Source organism: Eptatretus burgeri, chromosome 14 (assembly GCF_056783735.1).
Source record: "Eptatretus burgeri isolate ZD-2024b chromosome 14, Ebu_testis_v1, whole genome shotgun sequence".
Lineage (NCBI taxonomy): Eukaryota > Metazoa > Chordata > Myxini > Myxiniformes > Myxinidae > Eptatretus > Eptatretus burgeri.
The window spans coordinates 41,976,310-42,002,910 of NC_140974.1; the positions used below are offsets into that span (position 1 = coordinate 41,976,310).

General features: G+C 45.8%; 1 protein-coding gene and 1 long non-coding RNA gene across 2 annotated transcripts; one reads left to right on the forward strand and one right to left on the reverse strand.

Moving 5' to 3' along the window:
• The first annotated feature begins 11,205 nt into the window (after positions 1-11,205).
• LOC147013038 (uncharacterized) lies at positions 11,206-16,525 on the forward strand. The gene is made up of 2 exons (XR_015050967.1): positions 11,206-11,274; positions 16,240-16,525. It is a non-coding gene; the product is annotated as an uncharacterized LOC147013038 (long non-coding RNA).
• A 1,300-nt stretch (positions 16,526-17,825) lies between these two features.
• On the reverse strand, positions 17,826-19,389 carry LOC147013039 (uncharacterized). Its single transcript, XM_085853469.1, has 3 exons — positions 18,706-19,389; positions 18,223-18,546; positions 17,826-18,038 (listed from the first exon to the last, which is right to left on the reverse strand). The coding sequence occupies exons 1-3, from the start codon at positions 18,991-18,993 to the stop codon at positions 17,826-17,828; spliced, it is 825 nt and encodes a 274-aa protein (XP_085709595.1). The 5' UTR covers positions 18,994-19,389.
• Between the last annotated feature and the right edge of the window lie 7,212 nt (positions 19,390-26,601).

Below are 26,601 nucleotides of genomic sequence, written 5' to 3' on the forward strand. Positions count from 1 at the left end.
TTGGCTGATTCAGTTGTGTGTTGGGGTTCTTGCTTTGATGTGACCAGCAAATGGCCGATGCAACAGACCATCCAGTCCATTGTGGAGGCACCGGCCGGCACCTCAGAATTTATCGCAGTTCATAAGTTTCCTTGGAATGTTGAATTATTACCATTGGTTCTTGCCAAGTGTTGCCACTGTTCTTCATGGTTCTTAATGGACGTATGGTTGCAATCCATACTGAGCACAAACAAGCCTTTGCTTCGGTTGTTCGGAGAAAACAAGCCTGTACCACAGTTGACTTCACTGAGGGTTATCTGTTGATGTATTACTCTCAGTGCACATTGGTATACTTTGAGGTTCAAACCTGATAAGGCTAATGGTAATTGTGAAGCTTTAAGTCGTTTACCCCTCCCAGAGAAGGCTACCAGATGCCCCAGGGAAGGTTAACGGCAGTTGATGGACAATCTTTCAGAACCAATCACAGCATCACAAATATGAGACTGGACTGAATTGGACACCTGGTTGTGTCAGGTGTATCGTTATGTCCAGATGGGTTGGCCAGATAAATTACCATTTAAGGAGTTGTTACCATTTTTCTGCAGAAGAACAGAGCTAAGCATTGACACAAAAGGGGAGTGTGTTATGTAAGAAAATGGGATGATTCTACCCAAACCAGGTCGGGCTCGGTTGTCGGAGGAATTACATGAGACTCATCCTGGAGTGGGACGCATGAAAGGGATAGGGGCTCTCAGTTATTTCTGGTGGCCAAATTTGTGAAAGGACATCGACGGTGTTGTACATCTGTGTAATGCTTGTCAAATGAATACAAAGAATCCTCCTACCACTATATTGCATTCTTCGGAATTACCTGCCAAACCTGGGCAGAGATGGCGTGTAGATTATGCAGATCCATTTATGGTATGAATGCTTTTGTCACAGGAGATGCTCTCTCTAAATTTGTAGTGATTCGGAATGTGACCTCAAATTCAACATCAACAAAAGCAACTGCCTTCCTTCCTGAAAGTCCCTGTCGTGTCCATCTTGTATACCCCGTGTACCCTGCCCCATCCCTCTCACCTCTACTAATCTCCTCATGTCCCTCTTCCCCACTGTTTTGTCCTTCCCTCTCCCACCCCTCTTGCGCCCCCCCTACCCTTTTTGTTCACCTCCGCCATCTTCGAAGATGGATGAAGGTTAATGTTTTCACCCCTTTCTGTTTGTTTGTTTGTTTGTTTGTGATCAGTATTACGGAAAAACTCCTCGACGGATTTCTACGAAACTTGGTGGCGGGTAGGTATGGTCCAAGGATCATGCCATTAAATTTTAGACTTGGTCCCCCCCCCCAAAAAAAATTGTTCGAGAAAAAAAAATATATTTTTTTGCATTTTTACATGTTTTAAGTGATTTCCAACCCCCCCCAAAACTTTTTTTACCCCCCCCCAAAAAAAGGAAAAAATATTTTTTTGCATTTCCACATGTTTTCAGTGATTTCCAACCCCCCCTCCAAAAAAAAATTGTTAGAGAAAAAAAATTTACAACTTTTTTTTCAACAAAATTTCGATTTTTTTTGGCATTTTTACATGTTTTAAGTGATTTCCAACCCCCCCCCCCAAAAAAAAAAATGTTGGAGAAATGAACTATAACTCTGTCAGCACTGTTGACATATTTTATGAATAAGATATAAGGTTCACTTGAGTGACCCAGCAGTATTGGCGGCGAAGGTTTTGCACTCTCCCGAGTGCTCCCCCTCTCGTTCGTTGTGTGTTCGCTCTCATACTTGCCTCGACAATGCATACAAAAAACAACAACTGTTAATTGCCCCATGGATGTGTTCAAAACTCATGGGTTAGTTGAACATTTGGTATCAGACAATGACACCTGTTTTATGCCTGCTGATTTCAGGACTGTGGCGTATCCGAAGGATTGCGGGGTGAAAGGCCAGACACCACATAAGTCGAAGCTCCACGTTTATTACCTCGGGAGGCGCACACTGCGCATGTGCGTGGCGGCAGCTTCACAGAACATGACAGCATTTCCCCCCAAATAAAATCTTGCACAACATTATTCCCCCAACAACACATACAACAGTGCAAGGTGCAATCATAAATTCAACCGCTCCGGTTACTTGCATGTGCGAGCAACGCGTCGCAAGATGGGCGACTGTTCTTGTGGAGCACTGACAGTGGCAGCCTCAAGAGGAGATGGAGGAAGGAGGAGGAGCAGGCTCCAACAAATCACTATCGGTCTCAGACTCAGTGGGCAAAGGCACTTGGCTCACAATCGGAACAGACACCAGGGAATCACCCTCAAAGGGCTGAATATAGTTTGGAGGATTGGGGTCACAATGCCTCAGGCGGAGCTGGTCAATATGTTTACGTACTGTTTGTCCATTGGACAGTTCCACAACAAATAAAGAGTTGCCGATTCGATTTATAACACGACCAGTGATCCATTTAGATCCACAGCCGGGATTCAGCACAAAAACGGGATCGAACACATTGATGGCACATGGAACTGAGGTCCTGTCATGGTCCCACTTTTGTTTAAACTGGTGGTCCACCACCCTGGACGAATCATTCGAATGAATCAGGTCTAAGCGTGTCTTTCGCATTCGACCAAACTTCATTTATGCGGGTGTGCGTCCAGTGGTTGTGTGCAGACGTGTCCTATATGTAAACTAGAGGGGAGCACTCGGGAGAGTGCAAAACCTCCGCCGCCAATACTGCTGGGTCACTCAAGTGAACCTTATATCTTATTCATCTTTCTCTCATTCCAGCAATCTGTGTTTGTGTCTGTGTGTGTGTGTGTGTGTGTGTGTGTGTGTGTGTGTGTGTGTGTGTGCGTGCGTGCGTGTGTGTGTGTGTGTGTGTGTGTGTGCGTGCGTGTGTGTGTGTGTGTGTGTGTGCGTGCGTGCGTGCGTGCGTGTGTGTGTGTGTGTGTGCGTGCGTGCGTGCGTGCGTGTGTGTGTGTGTGTGCGTGCGTGCGTGCGTGCGTGTGTGCGGGTGTGTGTGTGTGTGCGTGCGTGCGTGCGTGCGTGCGTGCGTGCGTGTGTGTGTGTGTGTGTGTGTGTGTGTGTGCGTGTGTGTGACCGCTATTTCTCGACAACCGCTGGTACAATCTAATTGAAACTTGCCAGGTATATTGCTGGGGACCTGAGGATGTGCCTTTACAAGGTTTGATATAAATCGTACAAGTGCTTCCCAAGTTATGGCCATTTATTTATCAAACCAATGGAAAGACACGTTGTTGCGTGGGCGTGGCCGATGGGGAATGGAAGCACAGCCACGTTCCCCATTACGGGTTACAACGTACGGGCTTCCGGAGAGTGATGACTTCGTGTATTCTAATAATTTCTCGATTTCTTATGCGCATTTATAGATAAACAGAATGGCCCAAGTTATGATCGTTTTCATATTAGACGGTGTCTAAATTTCGGGAACATCAGGGTGCTGGTATGCTCCGAACCAGGAAGTAAATTTTTTCTCTCTCTTCTCTTCTCTTTTTTTTTTTCCTTGCTACGACATTGCGAAAAGGTAAAATACGTTGGCGCTAATTGAATAAGTGGGTATTAAAAATAAATGGCGAATAATCGTAACTGCGAATAATATCGAACTTCCGGTCAAGCACGTACGGGCACGTCAGAGCGAAGAAACGGCCTGTGTGGTTTATTTATTTATTATTATTTTTTTTTTTCTTATAATTTTTTTTTTTACAGGCACGTACGAGTTAAATATGATGTCAACAGTGATGACAGAGTTATAGTTCTTTTCTCTAACATTTTTTTTTTGGGGGGGGGTGGTGGTTGGAAATCACTTAAAACATGAAAAAATGCAAAAAAAAAAAATCGAAATTTTGTTGAAAAAAACTTGCAAAAAATTTTTTTCTCTAAATTTTTTTTTGGAGGGGGGGTTGGAAATCACTTAAAACATGTAGAAATGCAAAAAAAATCGAAATTTTGTTGAAAAAAAAGTTGCAAAAATTTTTCTTTTTTGGGGGGAGGTGGGGGTGACAATTTTTTGGGGGTGGTTGGAAATCACTTAAAACATGTAAAAATGCAAAAAAAAAAATTTTCTCTAAATTTTTTTTGGGGTGGTGTAACAACTTTTTTTGGGGGGGTTGTAAATCACTTAAAACAAGTATAAATGCAAAAAAAATCTTTTTTTGGGGGGTAACAATTTTTTGGGGGGGGTTGGAAATCACTTAAAACATGTAGAAATGAAAAAAAAATTCTCAAACAATTTTTTTGGGGGGGGGGGTAACTTTTTTTGGGGGTCAGGTCAGGTCTGGGAGCATGTGCCAGAACAGCGCGTCGCTGCGTCCACTTTCCGCCGGTACTCCAGGCAGATGCCAGGCCCATCCCCATCTCCTTGAGATGATGGTCAACCTGCTGCAACCACGAGGCACGTGGTCGGCCCACTGGCCTCCTCCACTCATGAGACTCCCTCGCTGAGAGAATCTGGTGAGCCGGATCAGCGTCAGGAAAACGAGCCACATGTCCATACAGCCGCAACTGACGCTCACGCTCATTGGACACAAAATCCTACCAGCGATAGCCAAGGATTCTCCGAAGAGACCTGGTACCAAAGGAATGAAGTCTCCGTCTCAGATCCTTGGTCAGTGTCCAAGTCTCGCATCCATAGAGCAGGACTGGAAGTACCAAGGACCTGAAGACTTGGACTTTCGTCCTCCCGCACAGGTACCGACAGCGCCACACCCCATGATCCAGTGAATCCATGACTCCCCAGGCCCGACCCAGACGTCTATTGACCTCTGACTCACAGCCAGCAGAGACATGAATATCACTGCCAAGGTAAGTGAATCTCTCCACGAACTCAACATCCTCACCACAAACAGACACAGACAGGACAGCAGCATCCAAGATATCACCGAAAGCCTGGATCTTAGTTTTGACCCAAGAAACCCGTAATCCCAGCGGCTCCGACTCCTCATTCAGCACCTCGAGGGCCCCCAAAAGGATATCTGACTGCATCATCTGCAAAATCAAGGTCCGATATCTTGACATTCTCAAACGATGCACCGCAGCTTGATCTCTGCGACATCCTCCCTAAAATCCAGTCCATACAAGTGCTGAAAAGTGTGGGGGGCAGTACACACCCGTGACGAACTCCAGTAACAACTGGTAATAAGTCAGAGATGGTACCACCACACTTCACAGCACTCTCAGTACCAGAGTAGAGTTCAGACATCAGATCGATCAGTTTTGGTGGCACCCCACGAAGACCAAGAATCCTCCAGAGGACATCCCGATTCACTGAATCGAACTCTTTCCAGAGATCAACATAGGCTGCAAGCAGCCCCTGCCGAAACTCTCGTCTGCATTCGGTGAGGACACGAAGAGCAAGGATACGGTCAATCATTGACCTCTTTAGTGTAAAGCCTGACTGCTCTGGACGCTGGTGCTCAAGCAGATGGTGGCGAACCCTATCAAGAATTATCCGAGCAAAGACCTTGCCTGGCACTGAGAGCAGCGCCACCCCTCGGTAGTTGTTACAGTCTTGGCGATCACCCTTCCCTTTCCAGAGAGGAACAACAAGGCCCTCTTCCAATCAGTTGGGATGATGCCTGTGTTCCAGGCAGAGCACAAAACTGCATGCAACGACACGAGTGCAGCATTTCCACCAGCCTTGAGAAGTTCAGCATGGATGCCACAGATCCCTAGAGCTTTGCCCCGTTTCAACTGGTTCACTGCAGTCATGCAGGTAGTTGCGATCGACGCAGCTTTCGTCAGATCGAGATCGGGAACAACCAACAATTTCCAGAGGATCGTCGCCTTGTTGATGCCAAAAACGAAAACATCTCTCAACATCTCATCCAACGTGGCACCGAATTCACAATGTTCAGCCAATCTAAGAAGGTCAGCAACAAACTCGGACACCGACTGACCTTCCTTCCTCCCATGAGTGCAGAACTTGTACCGGGACACGATTTTTCCGGGTTTCGGCTTGTAGTGTCTGGCCACAATCTCGATCAGTTCATCGAAGTTCATTTGTCCTTCGGTTTATTGGGAGTAACCAGATCCTTCATCAGGGCATATGTTGTTTTGCCACACACCGTGAGCAGAACGGCTCGGCGACGATCAGCATCTTCTGCCGCCGCCATCTTGTTACCAATGAAGTATTGTCCAAATCGATCAGCAAAGTCTTCCCAGTCCTCATCCGGCTGGTACTCCACCAGAATCCCCACGGACGCCACAGTGAGCAATGCCGACTTGGCAAAGCACTAAACCAGTCGCCAGTTGTGGCGTATCCGAAGGATTGCGGGGTGAAAGGCCAGACACCACAAAAGTCGAAGCTCCACGTTAATTACCCAGGGAGGCGCACACTGCGCATGTGCGTGGCGGGAGCTTCACAGAACATGACAGTGAACTAACCAACCCTTGCGCAATACTCTCCATAATCCGGGGCTAAGCCCTCGGGTACCCACTGTGATGTTTAACAGGGGAAGATTAAACCCCAACCAATTGCCTTCCAGAGCATCATCTCACCAGGATTTGGTTTGCATTGGAGGATATATTACGATTACCTGTCTTTATTGCTGCAGTTAATTACTTTTGAATAAACTTTCATAAAACGGATTTCAGCTTTTGAAATTATCCACATCCCATGAACTCCTGGCTCTGGGGGGGAGTGGTGGGGGGGGGTGTACATGACTCTTTTAGAGAGTGACCCTCATTTTTTTTTGTTCTATATGCCAAGACCTTCAAAAGAGTTTGGATAAAACCTCCAGATCAAGTACGTTTTCTCTGTAGGGTCCATCTTGGACTCGCAGTTGGCTAACAGCAAACCAGAATTGAACCAAAATGCCCATATTGGGTTTAGATGGAATAAATAATTATTAAGCACCCATAAATTATTAATTTTAATTTACTTCAATTACTTATGCATTGCTTAACACATTTTAGCATGATTTATTCTCTTAAAACTTGGTTCACAGGAGAAAATGACCATATTTTACGTAATTTTTGTCAAAAATAGTCAAAAATAGCTTTCAACTTGAAAGTAGCTCAAAGTTTGATGGTCTCTGAATGACTTAATATTGTAAGTAGAGCAATAAAATTTGGCCAAAAGTTTTATTGTTGAGTTCTCTGAGCAATTCAATTTTCATATTCTCACAATGGGACTATGTGTGATGACCACAGAGCTCATTGAAAGCCAAAGTCACACCTACCCCCAAATTGCAACTTTTGCGGTATTTCATCAAATGATGATATCTCCTAAATTAAATGCCATGGAAAGTTGATTTTTTATACTAAATATAGGTTATTGACACCAAGGAATTCATTGGTAACATTTTTGTATTTTTTAGCTGAACTTATTGGCATAATCCCAAGATCCAGGACCTTGTCTCAGTTTTAGTTTCCCTTTGTGTGGTATACCATCAGTATGGACGTTGTGACTATGTGTTTGACATGTACTCTGAAGATCCCTCAGTGAAGGACATTGAGAGAATGAGGCGATGTGATACTCTTCCAATTGAGCACAGTTCTATTGAACCAGGAACACCTCCACCAAAAAAGATGGAAACTTTCTGGCACTCAAACATCAACAATCTTCTTTTGGAGAAGTGCATCTATTGTCATCTTCGAGGAAATGCTCCTGAAACTCGTCAATACCCCACTGTGGTTAGCCAGGTAACTAAAGAAGATGATAATTGGCAGTGTGTCATGGCTCACAAAGGTGAAGAAAATGTGATGGCCCATCTTCAATCGTCTTTCGAAGAAGCTGACTTCCGTATACCTCTTCATGTCTTGGACTCACTAAAGGCAGGACACAAAGTATGTGTTGTCATCTCAAATGACACTGATGTCATTGTTGCCCTGCTCAACCACATACCAGTCTTCCAGCAGCACAACCTTGAGCAGCTGTGGGTGTGAGCTGGAGTGGGCGACACCACTCGGTATGTGCCTCTTCATACCTTGTTCCAGCGTGTTGGTCATCAGCTCTGTGCAGTACTACCAGCTGTGCATAGCCTTACAGGGTGTGACATCACAAGTAGAATTGGATCAAAGAAGGCAGCTTTGCAGGTAGAGCCAGAAAAGTTTCTCAAACACTTTGTGAGATCACCAACCCTCTCTCCATCATTAATTCACAATGTTGAGCATCACTTGGTGAAGGTGCTGAAAAGTGGAAGTGATGTTACAAATTTCGATGATCTCTGAGCAGAGATGTTCCATTTCAACAAAAGTAGTTCTCTTCATAACCTGCCTCCAACCAGCCAGGGACTTCTACCTCATATCCTACGTGGATTCTTTAATGCTTACACTACCATGCATACCTTGGACAGCCATACTGATCCTGAAACTGTTGAGTCACTGAAGCCAGTGGATTGTGGCTATGAGTATGAGCAGGGTCAGCTAATACCTGTAACATTGAGGAAAATCCTTCCTGCCCATTGGTCTGTATTCTGTACTTGTGATAAGTGTGCTTGGCCAACTTGCTCTTGCAGGATGGCTGGGGTCAGATGTTGCAGATTCTGTCGGTGCAAAAAAACATCACCCGACTGCAAAAATCCAATTGCTTAATGTGATTCTCAGGAATTCTGCAACTTTTTGTGGAGATGACTGTTTGAGCTTTGCATTATATTCTTACAGTTGATTTATGTGTATTATGTAGTGTATATAGCAATATTAGTTCGAGCAGTCTGTAGCGTAGGTAGTGTAGTACTGATAACATGTTATAAATCTTGAATGTTCGATAAGTGATAATTCAAGAAAATGTATCAACAACACATAACAATTTTACCTGAACTTCATGAGTGAGCTTGTAGGATTGGATTATGGTATCGACCTCACAAAGGGAAACATGGAAGCAGTAAATTATGTCGTGTGTGTAATAATATTAGTACTTGTGGTATGCAGCATATGTAATGAAGCATTTAGAACAAGTTATCTTGAAGGCTGGAAGAGTGATAATTCAAGAAAATATATCAACAACAAGTCAGGAACATATTGAGCTATTTGGCAGCAATGTATATGTAACTAATAGTATTGATGTATGTGCACCGCTGTATTAATGGTTGTGCATAAACCAGAACTTAATTCAATGTGTAAACATTGAAATTCTGAAATTAATGTTGCTTTTGACTAGTTTTAATAGAAAGGCTCGAGGGAGTGGGAAGGATATTAAGTTAGAGTTTCATTTTGAATATTGTTCTGCATTCCGAATTTTCAATATTCTGGCAGCAATTTTGGAATTATTAAAAAGCAGATCAACTCCAAAAATTCCGAAAATGTAACCAATGAATTTTTTGTGGTCAAAAACTTATATATATATATATATATATATATATATATATATATATATATATATATATATATATATATATATATATATATATATATATATATACATGTAGTATCAAAAATAAACTTCCCATGACATTACATGAAGGAGATATCATCATTTGATGAAATTCCGTAAAAGTGGCCATTTGGGGGAAGGGGTGACTTTGGTTTACAATGAGCTCTGTGGTCATCACACAGAGCCCCATTGTGAGAATATGAAAATTTAATTGCTCAGAAAACTCAAAAATGAAACTTTTGGCTAAATTTTATTGCTCCACTTACAATATTAAGTCATTCAGCGATCATCAAACTTTGAGCGACTTTCAAGTTGAAAGCTATGTTTGACTATTTTTGACTAAAATTACGTAAAACATGGTCATTTTCGACTGTGAACCAAGTTTTAAGAGAATAAATCATGCTAAAATGTGTTAAGCAATGCATATGTTATTGAAGTAAATCAAAATTAATAATTTCTGGATGTTTACTAATGATTTATTCCATCTAAACCAAATATGGGCGTTTTGGTTCAATTTTAGTTTGCTGGTCGCCAACTGCGAATCCAAGATGGACCCTACAGAGAAAAGGTACTTGATCTGGAGGTGTTACCCCAACTTTTTTTGTAGGTCTTGGCATATGAACAAAAAAAAAAAATAGGGTGATGCTCTAAAAGAGTCATGTACACAAACACCCCCCCCCCACCCCAGAGCCTGTACTAATGGGGGTTAAAATGGTTAAATATGTGGTTATATGATGTGACGAGTGGTGTGCGAGTGTGAAGTCCACATCCCCTGGTGGTTAAAAGGGTTAAAATGTGGTTATTTGACGTGATGAGTGTGAAATCCACATCCCCTTGGGGTTAAAATGGTTTAAAATGTGGTTAAATGACATGGTAAGTGGTGTACGAGTGAAATCCACATCTCCTGGAGGTAATAGTGTTTAAAATGTGATTATATGACGTGAAGAGTGGTGTACGAATGAAATCCACAACCCCAAGTGGTTAAAATGGTGAAAATGTGGTTAGATGACGTCATGAGTGGTGAACCACTGAAACCCACATTCCCCGAGGGCGAAAAGGGTTCAAATGTGGTTCTATGACGTGATGAGTGGTGCATGAGTAAAATCCACGTCCCCTGGGGGTTAAAAGGATTAAAAATGTGGTATAATGACGTGATGAGTGGTGCAAGAGTGTGAAATCCACATCCCCTGGGGGTTAAAATGTGGTTATATGACGTGATGAGTGGTGCAAGAGTGTGAAATCCACGTCCCCTGGGGTTAAAAGGATTTAAAATGTGGTAAAATGACATAATGAGTGGTGTAAGAGTGTGAAATCCTCATCCCCTGGGGGTTAAAATGTGGTTATATGACGTGATGAGTGGTGTAAGAGTGTGAAATCCTCATCCCCTGGGGGTTAAAATGTGGTTATATGACGTGATGAGTGGTGTAAGAGTGAATTCCCCATTACCCGAAGGTTAAGAGAGATAAAACTCTCTATTTAAACCCGTGGGAATGGGTGGCCGAGTGGTCTGAGCGGGCAATTTCACGGGCAGAGTCTGGTGAAACGGACCTGGTCCTGTGAGGGGTTCGATCCCCGCCCCCTGGTTAGGCTGCCGAACATGATGAAGCATCGGTCTTGTCCATGTGGAGTGTCCAGTCGCAATTCATTAGCTCACACACTCCCCACGGTGAAACTTCGGTGAGGTTCCCACATATTTTTAACTAATTACTTGTCCATAATTAATACATTTTAATTCCTTGATTGTGGTGACGTCACACCTTAACTCAATGAATTCTTATTTTCGGAAAGGATTTAAATTATCTCATTTATCCTTCGGTAATTATCCTTTCGATTAAATAATCCATGGAACATCCGGGAAGATAAAAATAAAATTAATATAAATTAAACACCAGTTTCCTTCCAACGAACTTCAACGTCAGAAGCCTGAGGCCCATCAAGCACGCGCAACGGTTACCAAGCAACAGTTACCAAGGTACAGTCGATGTGATTTGGATGGACGCGAATATAAATGTACAACTGCAGAATAGAGTATCGGAGCAGTTTACTTCTTCTCACGATTCGTTTTCACTGAATTGGAAAAGACATCGAAGAAGCACAACCCGTGTGACGTGTCGCCGCCGGGCCGCCATCTTGGTTAGCTCAACTCGAGTCACTGGAAAAGCGGATCTCGTTGTTTTGAACGAATCTCACACGGAATGCTCTGTGAAAATGCCGTTTTGTGCAGCAATACCTACACCGGGCCAATGATGGACGGAAAGGTTGTGGAAACACGTTTCACATGTTTTAAATGTTGCTCAACAGGTGTCGTGTCACTTTACTGTGAAACATCACTTCAGTGTCGCAGCTTTCATCACCGGCATCGTGTCACCACACACGAAAACCGCAGGGCTCCAGCGGCTTGCTATCGCTTGCCAGGCGACTCGTTCCGTATCAACCGCTTTCCATGCCGCCAGGGAAGAGAACAAAGCGATTTCGACGTGATTCGTCACGTTTCACAAAGATGGCCGCCGGAGTCGGATACAAACAATACTCCAATCAATGAAATGTTCAGAGACCAAGCTGCACTCCCCTTTGTCCCTTGTGATGCGAACTCAGATTATGATTGAAACGTGCATTTAATGCTTTTATTGTTACTCTGGTTTTCATTGTAATTCTTCAAGATCGACAAACCTGCCAATGTCCCCCTCACCTGTTCGGAGTTTGTCCTTTTTGTGCATGTGACGTGACATGGCGGAGGAGTCTGGCGGGCTGGGCCAGAGTGATGCACGTGGAGGTGTGTCGTCCTCATCCTCCATTGGCTGAGAGTGCGACTCTGCCGCTGATGGGATGCCCCGAAAACCAGTGTACTGGTCCTCATTTCGCCAACCACGGAAGGATGACAGACTGAGTTAACCCCATCTGATGTACCAGCATGAGAGCCAAATAGCAGCCTGAATAAAGAGCCAAATACCTGCCTGAGAGTCAAATACCAGCCTGAATAAAGAGCCAAGAACCAGTCTGAATAACCACTTCTGGTACACACCACTCCCTTCCCAAATACACCACACTTCCACTCGCTTCAGACAAACCTAACCCCACCCACCCCTGGTGTACCTACCCTCAGCTATGCAGTACACCCAACCTCTCCCATCATTTTGTACCCCCCCTCCTCCCCCACTTCCCTCCGGAATATACCACCCCCACTCCCTCTCTCTGGTAACACCCAACCCCATTCATGTACACCAACATCCACCCTCTGGTGCACGACCAAGCCCTTTCCCCCTTCCTGTACATGACCGCCTCCCTTCCAGAGAAAGTGAAAAAAACCAAGAGAATACGTTATTGTGACACAAATGCACTCTGAGATTCTGAAAGCATACAACCAAAACCCAGAATTGAATCCCATTGGGAATCTGTGGAAAGACTTGAAGGAAGCTCGCCAGATGACGCGATTGGGTCAAATCCTTCGGGACCCCCATTATTTGATGATAGGAGGGAAACCACGGGGTAACCTTCCCAGGTCAGAATGCACGAATGTGTGTCGTGGTGGTGCTGAGATGTCGTCCACCAGACGGCAGGCTCCTTGGGTTAACCTGAGGCGGTCCATTTGGATGGGTGCCTGGAATGTCTTATCCCAAAGAGAGGATGATCACCTGTCTCCATTATCGTCTGATCTCAAGCGTTTGAACAACGGTATTGCAGCACTCTCTGAAGTTCAGAGACCGTATTGTGGAGAGTTCATGGTTGGTGGTTACACCTCCTGTTGGTTTGGTCGCTCTGATGGTTACCATGCCCAAGGAGTTCCTGCAACTGTGTCCAATAAGTTGACTCCAGTGATACTTGAAGTAACACCGGACAACGAGCGTATTATGAGACGAAGGATTTGTCACTCCTTGGGTGTCGTTTCCCAGGTCTCTGTATGTGCTCCAATTCGGGCGAGTGAACTCACCGTGAAGGACGCATTCTGTGCCACGCTCAAATATGTCGTTGATCAGTGCCCCAGGCGAGATACTCTTCTTGTCTTGGGGGATTTCAATGTCTTGGGGAATTAATAGGGATGGCGATGAGACATGTGTTGGTCCCAACATGGTTCTGGAACTGTAAATCAGAAGAGCATGAAGTTCCTTGACTTTGCAAGAAGTCATGCACTGAGGGTGGCTGATTCATAGTTTCAGCATCCACAGGCTCATCGCTGGACTTGGGATTCCAACGCTGGTGGTGTGGCAAAGGAGATTGACCATGTGCTCGTTGATGATTGCTGGAGGATGATCCAGAACTGCAAGGTCTACCGGAGTGCTCAGTTCTTCAATAACGACCACGGCTTGTTGTATCAACTCTGAAATTGCAGCGTAAATCCAGGAGAATGGTACCATCCCAGCCTTGGCTGGATGTTGGCAAGCTCAAGGATGATAGGATTGCTGAGGAGTTTGTGAACAAGCTGAATGGAGATTTGGGGGTCTGGGTGCTTTGAGGGGTCCTGAAGAGTTGCGGAGTGCCTTCAAGACCACCCTCCTTGATGTTGCCGGTAAATGTCTTGGAATTCACCATAGGGCGAAGAAGAATTTTGTTTCTCAAGGGACATTGGATACCATTGACCAGAGTCGCAGGTCCAGGCTGAATGGCAGAGCTGAGCTGTTGAGAGAGCTAAGGCATAAACTGTACGTGCACTTAAGGCCCTGTCACACCTTGACGATTTAGCCAGTGTATGCCTGACAGATGCAAAATTGGGCTAAAACGCTGGCACACGTTGTATACATTATGGGTAAGTTTGTATAGGTTAAGAGCACGCTGACATACGTCGTAGCACGCTGGCATACGTCGTAGTACGCTGGCATACGTCGTAGTGCGCTGGCATACGTCGGAGTTCGCCGAGCTGTTAGACAAATTTCCCATGCTTGAAATTTTCCGACGTTTGCCAGCGTATGACTCACACGTTCCGCATACGCTGGCATAAGTTGTCGGCACGTTACGATCGTTGACACACTTCGACCACACGTTACTCTTAAGTTACTCATAAGTCGAAGCACGTCGAGGTAATGTCTCGCTTCGTGGTTCTCAACATTTTGTAGCCGCGACCCCCCCAAAAAAAATTAAAAAAGAAATAAAAATGAAGAGGGATCTTCTTCCTCTTCGCAGAAGAGGGAGAGGGGCATCTCCATTGTGTTGGGATCGCTCCATAACTATCACATTTAATCACAGCGCATCCAATCAATTTCTAACAAATTAAACAATGGAAGGTGAGCTATCGAGGGAACAAGCACTTATCGGCATAACTGAATGAAGGAACCTCAATGTTGTGTGCAATCGAATTACCAAATTCGAAACAATATATTTGTTTGTTTATTTGTTTTGACAACCTTCCCGCGACCCCCAAAAACAATCTCGCCACCCCTCAGGTTGAGAACCATTGGTCTAGCGTATCCGAAACTTATTTCTAACCTATGAATAACCTGCTTTGAACCGATGGGTAACGTATCTGCAATGCACCTTGACGTATGTAGACGTATTTGACGTCTTCCGGACGACCACAGAACTTGCTGAACGTGTTTCTCACTTACAGCTCCCGGATAATGGCGTATTGACAGCGTTTATGGGAATTGGTATATTAATATAGGGTTCACACAGGAGGAACCCGTCAGTGTTTCAGACTCCGTGGTGAGTACATGTCCATGTGATGGGAGACATGGAGGATCCGGCAAGGCTGAGACGACAATACCTACTCGCTGCCCTCCAACACCAACAAGACCTCATCGATTTGACACTGTACCAGTTGTGTGCCAATAGAGCCAGGAGAAGAAGAGCTGAACGGAAGACAAGGAACTGGGTGAGACCATTGATCGGGAGGCAACGGCAGTTTGGCATATATGACCAGCTCATGGTGGAACTCCAGAACGAGGATGAAGCAGCCTTCACCAACTTTCTGCGTATGCCCCCAGCGATGTTCGACGAGCTGCTAGACAGAGTGAGTCCAAGGATAACCAAGCAGTACTCCTTCTACAGGGATCCGCTTGAGCCTGGCATGAGGCTGGCACTGACTTTGCATCACCTTGCCTCTGGCAACAAGCATGCCTCCATGAAGTTCGGATGGAGGGTCCCTCATAACACCCAGTCCCTAGTGGTCAGACAAGTCTGTCAAGCCATTATTGACGAGTACGTGGATGAGGTGCTGGTTTGCCCAAGTACTCCTGATGGTTGGCGCGCCATTGGTGACAAGTTCTTCCAAAGATTGAACTTTCCCCATACATGTGGGGCACTTGACGGGAAGCACGTGGCCTGCCACTGTCCTCTAAAGAGTAGGTCCCAATACTTCAACTATAAAGGATTCTACTCTTTCATTCTGATAGCGCTTGTGGATGCTGACTGCAAAATCATTTTGGCAGATGTTGGCGGTACTGGATCAGCATCAGATGCGCAGATATTCAATGACTCTGAGCTGAAGGTATGCACTGAAGACGGTACCCTTGGTTTCCCTCACCCTGAGCCTCTTCCAAACGACAACCAGGACGTACCTTACTTCTTCGTCGGTGACGATGCCTTTGCCTTACAACCAACTATGATGAAGCCATACAGCCTCCGGGGAATGACGAATGAGCAACGCATCTTCAACTACAGGCTTAGCCGAGCAAGGAGGGGAGTAGAAAATGCATTCGGCATCCTGGCTCACAGATTCCAGGTTCTGCAAAGTCCCATGCAGCATCACCCTCCACTATCAAGCTCATTGTCAAAGCATGCGTGATCCTGCACAACCTCATGATGACCAGGTAATTCATGTTTACAAAGCATATATTATACAGTATACAATGCAATTTAACTTTTAGCCTGTGCTTATCAAAAATATATGCTTTACCTTGAATGTTATATGTATCATTATGTTACTTTTTATTGTACAGCGCATTAGAATATATATTTTTATTATAGGTGCGCTTTACAAGTAAATCAAACAAAATTCAAACCCCAGGTTCCCAGGACTACAGAACCAGCAGCTTGACCGGGCAGAGAATGAGAAACGCGACCTTGTTCCAGGAGCTTGGCGAGAGGGACATCACTTGGAGGATACACAGACAGCTTCTGGCAACAACACTGCCTCCCAGGAAGGAAAGAAACAGAGGAATCTCCTCAAGCACTGGGTTAACTCCCCTGCTGGCGCAGTTCCGTGGCAAGATAGGATGATTTAGATATTTGTATTACTGCATTGTTCAGGCAATAAAGGACCTCAGAGGCAGTAACATTGCTCTTGAAATGAACATCGTTTCATTGATTTATTACAAAGGATGAGGCCATAATTTATTGGCTGCTCTCAGAGCACCCTTATTGTGGACTGCACCAAAAAAAACAATACGTCCGAAACTGGACCTCCGAGGGACCTGTTTTTTTTTTGTGTGCACAAGGAGAATGTGTTACAGCATCATATTAAAAAAGGACAAATGTGTCCAAGAACAGCGTCCAAAAGGTTTTCTCATCTAAAAAAAAAATAATAAAATAAAACAACAACAACAAAAGCTTACAATATTTCGTCACGTGACTAGATCAAGCCAATCGCGAGACCTGTCATACTGTATTTACGGATTTACGGAAAATATAGTGTATTTAAGAAATAAATAATGCATTTACGGAATGACAATCCATTACATGGAATAATCTTTAAATAGTAACGTGACGTTTTCGAAACTTGAAAACAAATGTCCGAATATATTTAAAAGTTCATGATAGACGCTCTCAAAAGGCACCCTCAATGGGAGGATGTGTACAAGTGTTTAGTATTTAAGGAGATCCGGATCGTGTATATAAAAGAGCTGAGTCCGAATATGAAGGTTTCGTCTACAACAACAACAACAACAACAACAACAACAACAACAACAACAACAACAACAACAACAACAACAACAACAACAACAACAACAACAACAACAACAACATAGATACATGTGATTATCACGGCCGCGAATATGGCGTGAAACAGTTCCGTGAGGGTATTTTAGCTCTGCCCCCAAAGGGAGGGCTCCCTGTTTGGTGAGGCGCGTTGCTAAAACACCCTGACCCCCAGGTCTAGTCTCTCCCTAACTCCAAGCCACCCCCACCAAAACGCATACCATACGTTTTGGCCCGATAAGGCCATTTGAAGTCGCTTGCCACATAAATTTGATGACCAGGCCTGCCATATGCCTGAAATTTCGCAAGGCGGGTTTCTCGGTGCAAACGAAGAGGGCTGTGATAATCATATTTATTGTGCTAAATTGATTGATAGCAAGTACATGAATATTGGGTCGTCGTGTCGGCCAGCTTTCCATCTGGAGCGAGCAGCCATGTCGCCTTACGGCTTGTTGTTGTTTATGAATTAAATATTTAAAAAAATAACATCAACAAACATCGAGTTCGCTCAGCTTGGATTCAGTGCTCTGAAAAATAATGGAACAAAACACTGGTCAAAGGTCGATAAAAAAAATGCCACAAACATGGCCAAAACAATGTCTCTGCAAATGTGGAGAAGTACACAACCAAGCTGTCACTGTACGTAGTTCTTCTCTGTGGTGGAGGTGTCTTCAGCTACCCACACAGGGTGCTTGCAGAAATAGGATCGCTGGACAGGTTGAGCATTCCTGAGAACCAAGAGATGTTGAAGAGACTTTGACTGCTGGTGTCAAAGGCGCTTGGGCTCTGGATCGGTACCTGCTCAGCCGAGCCTATAACAGCAGAGGCGGAGGTTGGCTGCAACCCATGTTGAGGGGGAGGAGGCATCATCGACTGGCACTGTGGCTGCTGCATGTGAGGGTCCACATGCACAGTTGTCTGTGAGCCCCAGGATGACGCAGGTGGTGCCTGAACATTTGGCGAGGTGGCTGGTGCGTAGCTGGTGCCATACATGTTCGCACCGAAGCAGGAGCAGGGATGGTGTGGACTGTGGGAGGTTCTTCCTCATCACTGTCATAGTCCAATAGCTCACTGAGGATTGGGGTGAAGCGTGACCTTGCGATCCGGAGCCTGCGATGGACAGGCTGAGCAGGATGTCACACATGCAGTTGGCGAAGGCTACGCCGGCTGTGATGGGCTGAGGCTTTGGGAGAACTTTGAAGAGCTCCCCAGACTCGTGCACCCTCTTCTCGAGTGACTGCAGCAACTGGTCATCATCGTGGCCATGCTTCCCCTTGCCCTGTGCGGATGAATATGGGACAGGGAAGGGCGTGCTGTCCTCACAAACCATGAGCGCCACACAGGAAGCCTCGGCAGCCTCGAGGTCCCCGCTGTGTGCTGCAATGGTTTCCTTTACCTGCAATTATGGCAATTGATGAGTAAATTACAAGGCAAAAATAAGAGGCAAATTCAATGATTTGTAGTAATCAATGATTAATTTGCTGAGAGATCTGTAGTACAGTCAAGCTAAAATAAATAAATATTAGTCTTGATATTAATATGTGTTTGCACTTACACTTTTGACGGGCTCAGCACGATGGCGGACCACAGTCTTGAGGTAGCCGAAGTTTGCCTTCACCCACTGCTCCCTCTCTGTCATCTCCGGGGCGCCGTCATCGCTCTTGTTCTTGTCCAGATGGGTGTGGGTGTCTTGAAGGGACTTGAACCACCCTTGAAGATGCTCGACAGGCTTCGCCATGGCCTTGCCTTGATCCTCCCAGAGCTTTGCCTTCTTGTCCACCCTCCGGTAGTCCGTCTTCTTGATGTCCCAGATGCATGGGTTGTCGCGAAGGAAATCGCACATGAGCTGTTCCTCTTTGAAATCGAGACATGACTGTGTCTTCTTGGCCCTCTTCTTCGCAAGGGTTGGCTGATAGGAGGCTGAGGCCTCGCACGCAGCTATCGATGCCCCCGACGGTGTCCGAGAGGCGTTGGAGCTGGCATCCTCTCCGTCAGAATGTCTCCATGGTGGGGAGGGTTTTGGTAATGATAGATCCTCCTTGGTCTGCGTCCAGGGACACGGCCAGGAGACTTCTTGCCAGTATTCTTTGAAGTTTTCCTTGGCATGACAATGATGTTGATAGTTCGATGTCTTGCTTGGTTATGATTAAAATGTTCGAGCGCCAGCGTCCATTTTAAATAGTCGAGCGACAGCGATTTGAATCGTTGAGCGTCTCTGAATAGCCTATGCCACGTGATCGTCGACGATACTTTGCCGAATGCTATGCATACGTTAGGCTATCGTTGGGCATACGTTCTGAACGCCGACAACACGCGAAGCATTCGTGATAAGTGATCTATAAGTTATCGAAACGTTCTGTGTACACGAGTAAGACATTTTGCATTTGTCCAACTCGTTATGATTTCGCCAAAAACATGAAAAAAACATCAACACTTCAACGTAAAAAATAAAATTAAAAAAAATAAAAATACCAAGGAGTCTGGAACACTGACGGGTTATCCTGTGAAGCCCATTTTTATATACCAATTCCCCGCAACGCTGCCAATACGCCATTATATGGTAGCTGTAAGTTAGAAACACGTTCAGTAAGTTCTGTGGTGGTCTGGAAGACGTCAATCAAATACGTCTACATACGTCAATGTGCGTTGGAGATACGTCACACATGGGTTCAAAGCACGTTACTCATAGGTTCAAAGCACCTTACTCATCGGTAAAAAATTAAGTTTCGGGTATGCTAAACATTACCTCGACGTGTTTCGACTGATGAGTAACTTTCAAGTAACGTGTGTCGACGTGTGTCAACGATCGCGTAGCATGCCGACAGCTTATGCCAGCGTATGCGGAACGTGTGTCATACATCGAGAACGTCGAGAAATTTTCAACATGCTGAAAATTTGTCGACATATGCTAGCGTACGACGACGTATGTGAGCGTACTTTGACGTATACCAGCGTGCTCTTAACGTATCCAAAACTTACCCATGACGTATTCGACATGTGCCAGCTTGGTTCGGCAAATTTTTCAGACGTCGGTATACGCTGGCTAAAACGTCAAGGTGTGACAGGGCCTTAAGGGTGGACAAGGAGGCCGATGTACGAGTATTCTGTGAGGGGGTAGAGCATCACCTGTGGTCAAGTGATTCTCATCCTGCTTACAAGGGAATTCGCGCATTGCGTTCATTCAAGCCCATCCCTCGGTGTACTGCAGTTAGAGCAGGGGGTGGTTGGCTCTTGACAGATGAGTCCGAAGTGAAGGCCTGCTGGCCAGTGACTTTGAGTGGGTCTACCAGGCTGATCCACCAGCTATCGAGTTGGGTGTCAGAGGTGTTCCGACCTCTATTGCTGACCCTCCAATCAACTGTGGTCCACCTTCGTTTGTGGAAACACAGGCTGCGGTGAACCGCTTGAAATGGGGTCAAGCTCCTGGGATTTGTGGCATCCATGCTGAACTTCTCAACGCTGGTGGAAATGCTGTACTCGTGTCATTGCATGCAGTTCTGTGCTCTGCCTGGAACACAGGCATCACCCCCAACTGACTGGAAGAGGGGCCTTGTTGTCCATCTCTGGAAATGGAAGGGTGATCGCCAAGACTGCAACTACCGAGGGGTGATGCTCTCTCAGTGCCAGGCAAGGTCTGTGCTGGGATAATTCTGGAGAGGGTTTGCCACCATCTGCTTGATCACCAGCGTCCAGAGCAGTCAGACTTTACACTAAAAAGATCAACGATTGACCATATCCTTGTTCTTTGGGTCCTCACAGAATGCAGATGGCAGTTTCGGCAGGAGCTGCTTGCAGTCCATGTGGATGCTTACAAAGTGTTTGATTCAGTGAATCGGGATTCCCTCTGGAGGATTATTGGTCTTCGTGAGGCGCCACCAAAACTGATCAATCTGATGTCTGAACAAAACTCTGGCACTGAGAATGCTGTGAGATGTGGTGGTGCCATCTCTCACTTATTTCTAGTTGTTACTGGAGTTCGTCAGGGGTGTGTACTGCCCTAACACTTTTCAGTACTTTTCTGGACTAGATTCTGGGGAGGATGTCAGAGAGATCAAGCTGCTGTGCATCGTTTGGGAATGTCAAGATCTCTGACCTTAATTTCGCAGATAAGACTTGCGGATTTCACAGATTGTTGAGATTCTGGATATCTTTTTGGGGGCCCTTAAGGTTCTAAATGAGGAGTGAGACGCGCTGGGATTACGAGTTTCCTGGGTCAAAACAAAGATCCAGGCTTTCAATGACATCTTGGTTGCTGCTATCCCGTCTGTACCTGTTTGTGGCTAGGATGTTGAGGTCACGGAGAGATTCATTTCCCTTGGCAGTGATATTCATGTCTCTGCTGGCTGTGAGCCAGAGGTCAACAGACATCTCGGTCGGGCCTGGGGAGTCATGGATTCACTGGATCATGGGGTGTGGCACTCCCGGTGGCTGTGTGGGAGGACGAAAGGCTGAGTCTTCAGTTCCTTGGTGCTTCCATTCTTGCTCTATGGACGTGAGACTTGGACTCTGCCCAGGGATCTGAGATGGAGACTTAAGTCATTTGGCACCAGGTCTCTTTGGATAATCCTTGCCCATTGCTGCTCGGACTTTGCGTCCAACGAGCGTTTGCTGAGAGAGACTCAAATGAGATTTGTTTCCTGCATCGTCTCTGAGCATCAGCTGTGGCTATATGGACATGTGGCTCGTTTTCCTGACGCTGATCCTGCTCACCAGAATCTCTCAGTGAGGGAGCATCGTGAGTGGTGGAGGCCAATGCTACACCCCTCAAATCTCTTTGCATAACCTCCCTTGACCTTAATCTGTGTCTTCCTCTGCATCTTTTCCCTCTAATTGGCTCATTCCATGCTTTCTTGATTTGTTCTTCATCCTTTTTCCTCATCACATGTCCAAACCACCACAACCTCGTTTCTCTAATCTTTTCCATGATACAACTCCAGATCTCTTGTGTATCTCCTCAATCCACAACCACTCTCTCAGTGATACTCAAATAATCCACCGAAGCATTCTAATCTCTGTCCTCTCCAGTAACTCCTCTTCCCTTTTTCTCAAAGCCCATGTTTCTGCACCATACATTATAACCATTCTAATCACTGGCTTGTAGATTTAAACCTTCAATTGCAGACGACTCCAACAGCCTTCCATTTTGTCCATGCAACCTTCACTGTATCCTGGATTTCTGATTCACAACCTCCACCTTCCTTTTGCACTGAGCCAAGGTATTTGAATTTGTCCACTTGTCAGCTGTCCACCCCTTATCTACAATCTTGACCCTCTCTATATCAGTCTTACCACACATTATTACTTCTGTCTTTCTTGCATTAACTTTTAACCCCTGCCTCTCTGAGCTCCCTTGCCATTCCAGCACTCTTCTCTGCAGCTGTTCCTTTGACTCTGCTGTTAATGTTATGACAAAGTCGTCTGAAAACAGGAACTCCGATTGTTGTCTATCTCTGATGTTGTCATTTAACACATCAATGAGTTTCAAAAAGTAAGAGATTTAGTGCAGAATCATGATGGAGACCAACCTTCACTCTAAAATATTGTGAGTCCCCATTCATTGTGCTGATCATAGGGTTGGCTCCCACATACATTTCCTTCACGATCTTAACAATCTGCTCTGGCACACCCTTTTTCCTAAAGGACTAATACTCTTGGAGTTCTATCATATGCCTTCTCTATATCTACGAATTTCCAGTACAGATTCTCAATTTCTTCCAGCATCTTTTCCTGAATCTGTCTCGTGATGAAAAATCGCATCCACTGTTCCCATTCCTTGCATGAATCCATTCTGCATCTCATCTATCTTCACAATCTTCCGAAGTCTTAGGACCTATCCTTTGCTCCAAAAGATCCTATCCAGTATGTTCATGGCATGCTCCATCAATTTGATCCCTCTGGAATTAACACGGTCTAAGATCTCCCCTTTCTGGTTGAAAATTGGGATTTTTTCAATCATCAGGTATCTTCTCCTCACTCCACACTTTCCAAATCAACTCTCCCTTCCACTTAACCCCCTCAGTTCCTCGCGCTTTCACAAACTTGACTGCAACTTCAGGTGGTCCACAGGCTTTCCCTCTCTTCATTTTGGCATGTGCGTTTTAACCTTCTCCGCTTGAACCTCCTTCACATGTCCCTCAGTTTTCCATGCCTGTCTGTCATTTAACAAATTTAGTAATCTTTCAAAGAGCTCTTTCCACCTTCTCTAAATTTCCTCTTCTTAATGTTGTATTTGATTTGCATCGTATTTTGTTGCACACCCTCCACCTCCTCCACCAAACCCTAATTCCTGGTATAACTTCTGCCTTGCTCTTGATATTATAACTTGTCGACCTCGATGCTCCGCAACAAATGCACCGTAACCTGAAGGCCATAGGGCGTCATGGCCGTATGGAAATGAAGACATTGATGTGCCCTTCGTGTTGTTTTAAAAGTGAAACCAACATATGACAGGAGACAGCAGAGTAACTTTATCAGAAATATTTATTAATCCCTCATGTCTACTTTAAGCACAATAATAACATGTAGAAATGCAAAAAAAAAAAAAAATTCCCTAACAATTTTTTTGGGGGGGGCAGGGGGGGTAGCAATTTTTTTGGGGGGTCAGGTCAGGTCTGGGAGCATGTGCCAGAACAGCGTGTCGCTGCGTCCACTTTCTGCCGGTACTCCAGGGGCCTCTGTCTGGCCATCCCTCAGCCAGATGCCAGGCCCATCCCCATCTCCTTGAAATGATGGTCAACCTGTTGCAACCACGAGGCACGTGGTCGGCCCACTGGCCTCCTCCACTCATGAGACTCCCTCGCTGAGAGAATCTGGTGAGCAGGATCAGCGTCACGAAAACGAGCCACATGTCCATACAGCCGCAACTGACACTCACGGACTATGCAGGGAACAAATCTCATCCGAGTCTCTCTCAGCAACCGCTCGTTGGACACAAAATCCGACCAGCGATAGCCAAGGATTCTCCGAAGTGACCTGGTACCAAAGGAATTAAGTCTCCGTCTCAGACCCTTGGTCGGAATCCAAGTCTCGCATCCATAGAGCAAGACTGGAAGTACCAAGGACCTGAAGACTTGGACTTTCGTCCTCCCGCACAGGTACCGGAAGCGCCACACCCCATGATCCATTGAATCCATGACTCCCCAGGCCCGACCCAGACGTCTATTGATCTCTGACTCACAGCCAGCAGAGACATGAATATCACTGCCAAAGTAAGTGAATCTCTCCACGAACTCAACATCCTCACCACAAACAGACACAGACAGGACAGCAGCATCCAAGATGTCACTGAAAGCCTGGATCTTAGTTTTGACCCTAGAAACCCGTAATCCCAGCGGCTCCGACTCCTCATTCAGCACCTCGTGGGCCCCCAAAAGGATATCTAAAGTCTCCGCAAAGATGACTGCATCATCTGCAAAATCAAGGTCCGAGATCTTGACATTCCCAAACGATGCACCGCAGCTTGATCTCTCCGCCATCCTTCCTAAAATCCAGCCCATACAAGTGCTGAAAAGTGTGGGGGCCAGGACACATCCCTGACGAACTCCAATCACAACTGGAAATAAGTCAGAGATGGTACCACCACACTTCACAGCACTCTCAGTCCCAGAGTAGAGTTAAGACATCAGATCTATCAGTTTTGGTGGCACCCCACGAAGACCAAGAATCCTCCAGAGGGCATCCCGATTCACTGAATCAAACGCTTTACAGAGATCAACATAGTCTGCAAGCAGCCCCTGCCGAAGCTCTCGTCTGCGTTCAGTGAGGACCCAAAGAGCAACGATACAGTCAATTGTTGACTTCTTTGGTGGAAAGCCTGACTGCTCTGGATGCTGGTGCTCAAGCAGATGGTGGCGAACCCCTTCAAGAATTATCCGAGCAAAGACCTTGCCCGGCACTGAGAGCAGCATCACCCCTCGGTAGTTGTTGCAGTCTTGGTGAGCACCCTTCCTTTTCCAGAGAGGGACAACAAGGCCCCTCTTCCAGTCAGTTGGGATGATGCCTGTGTTCCAAGCAGAGCACAGAACTGCATGCAACAACACGAGTACAGCATTTTCCCAAGCCTTGAGAAGTTCAGCATGGATGCCACAGATCCCTGGAGCTTTACCCCATTTCAACCGGTTCACCGCAGCCTGTGTTTCCACAAACGAAGGTGGACCACAGTTGATTGGAGGGTCAGCTACAGTGATTGTAACACCCCTGACGTCCAACTCCACAGCTGGTGGTTCAGCTTTCTACAGCTGCTCAAAGTAACCAGCCTCGCGGGCCTTCACTTCGGATTCCCCTGTAAAGAGCCTACCACCCTCCACTCTAACTGCAGTCCACCGAGGGACGGACTTAGAGGAACACGATGCGTGAATTCCCTTACAAGCAGGACAAGAATCACCTGACCACAAGTGATGCTCTAGCCCTCACAGATTTCACGCACATAGGCCTCCTTATCCACCCTCAGCGCAAGCTCAGTTTTACGCCTCAACTCCCTGAACATCTCAGCTCTGCCATTCAGCCTGGCCCTGCGACTCTGGTCAATAGTATCCATTGTCCCTTGAGAGACAAAAGAGACAAAAAACAGAAAAAAAATACGGTGAGTTCCAAGACATCCACCAGCAAAATGAAGGACAGTGGTCTTGAAGGCACTCCACAACTCTTCAGGATCTCCCAAAGCACCCAGACCCCCCCCCCCCAACAAATCTCCACTGAGCTTGTTCGCGAACTCCTCAACTTCCCTCTCATCCTTGAGCTTGCCAACATCCATCCTCGGCTGGGATGGTACCATTCTCCTGGATTTAAGGTGCAACTTAAGAGTTGCAACAAGAAGCCGCTGGTCAGTATTGAGTAACTGAGCACTCCGGTAGACCCTGCAGTAATGGATCATCCTCTAGCGACCATCAATGAGCACATGGTCAATCTCCTTTGCCACAAGGCCAACGTTGGAATACCAAGTCCAGCGATGAGCCTGTAGGTGCTGAAAACATGAACCGGCCACCCTAAGTCCATGACTTCTTGCAAAGTCAAGGAACTTAGTGCTATTCAGGTTCACAGTTCCAGACCCATGGGGACCAACACATGTCTCATAACCATCCCTATCACTTTGAGTCGATGCATTGAAATCCCCCAAGATGAGAAGTGTATCTCGCCTGGGGCACTGATCAACCACAGACTCCAGCGTGGCATGGAATACGTCCTCACGGTGAGATCAGTCGGAGCATAAATGGAGATCAGGGAAATGACACCCAAGGAATGACGAATCCTAAGTCTCATAATTCACTCGTTGACCGGTGTTACCTCAATTATCAGTGGAATCAGCTTCTTTGATACAGCTGCACCAACTCCTTGGGCATGGTAACCATCAGAGCGACCAGACCAATAGTAGGTATAACCACCCGCCATGATCTCGCCACAATCCGGTCTCCGAACCTCAGAGAGTGCTGCAATACCGATGTTCAAATATCTT

Bases quoted from the DNA above. Each gene is read 5' to 3' on its own strand.
- LOC147013039 (XM_085853469.1), bottom strand. From the start codon at position 18,993: ATGTGCGATTTCCTTCGCGACAACCCATGCATCTGGGACATCAAGAAG. The intron at 18,547-18,705 runs GTAAGTGCAAAC...CCATAATTGCAG, and splicing joins GTGCTGAGCCCGTCAAAAGT to GTAAAGGAAACCATTGCAGC. The intron at 18,039-18,222 runs GTGAGCTATTGG...CCTCACATGCAG, and splicing joins ACGCTTCACCCCAATCCTCA to CAGCCACAGTGCCAGTCGAT.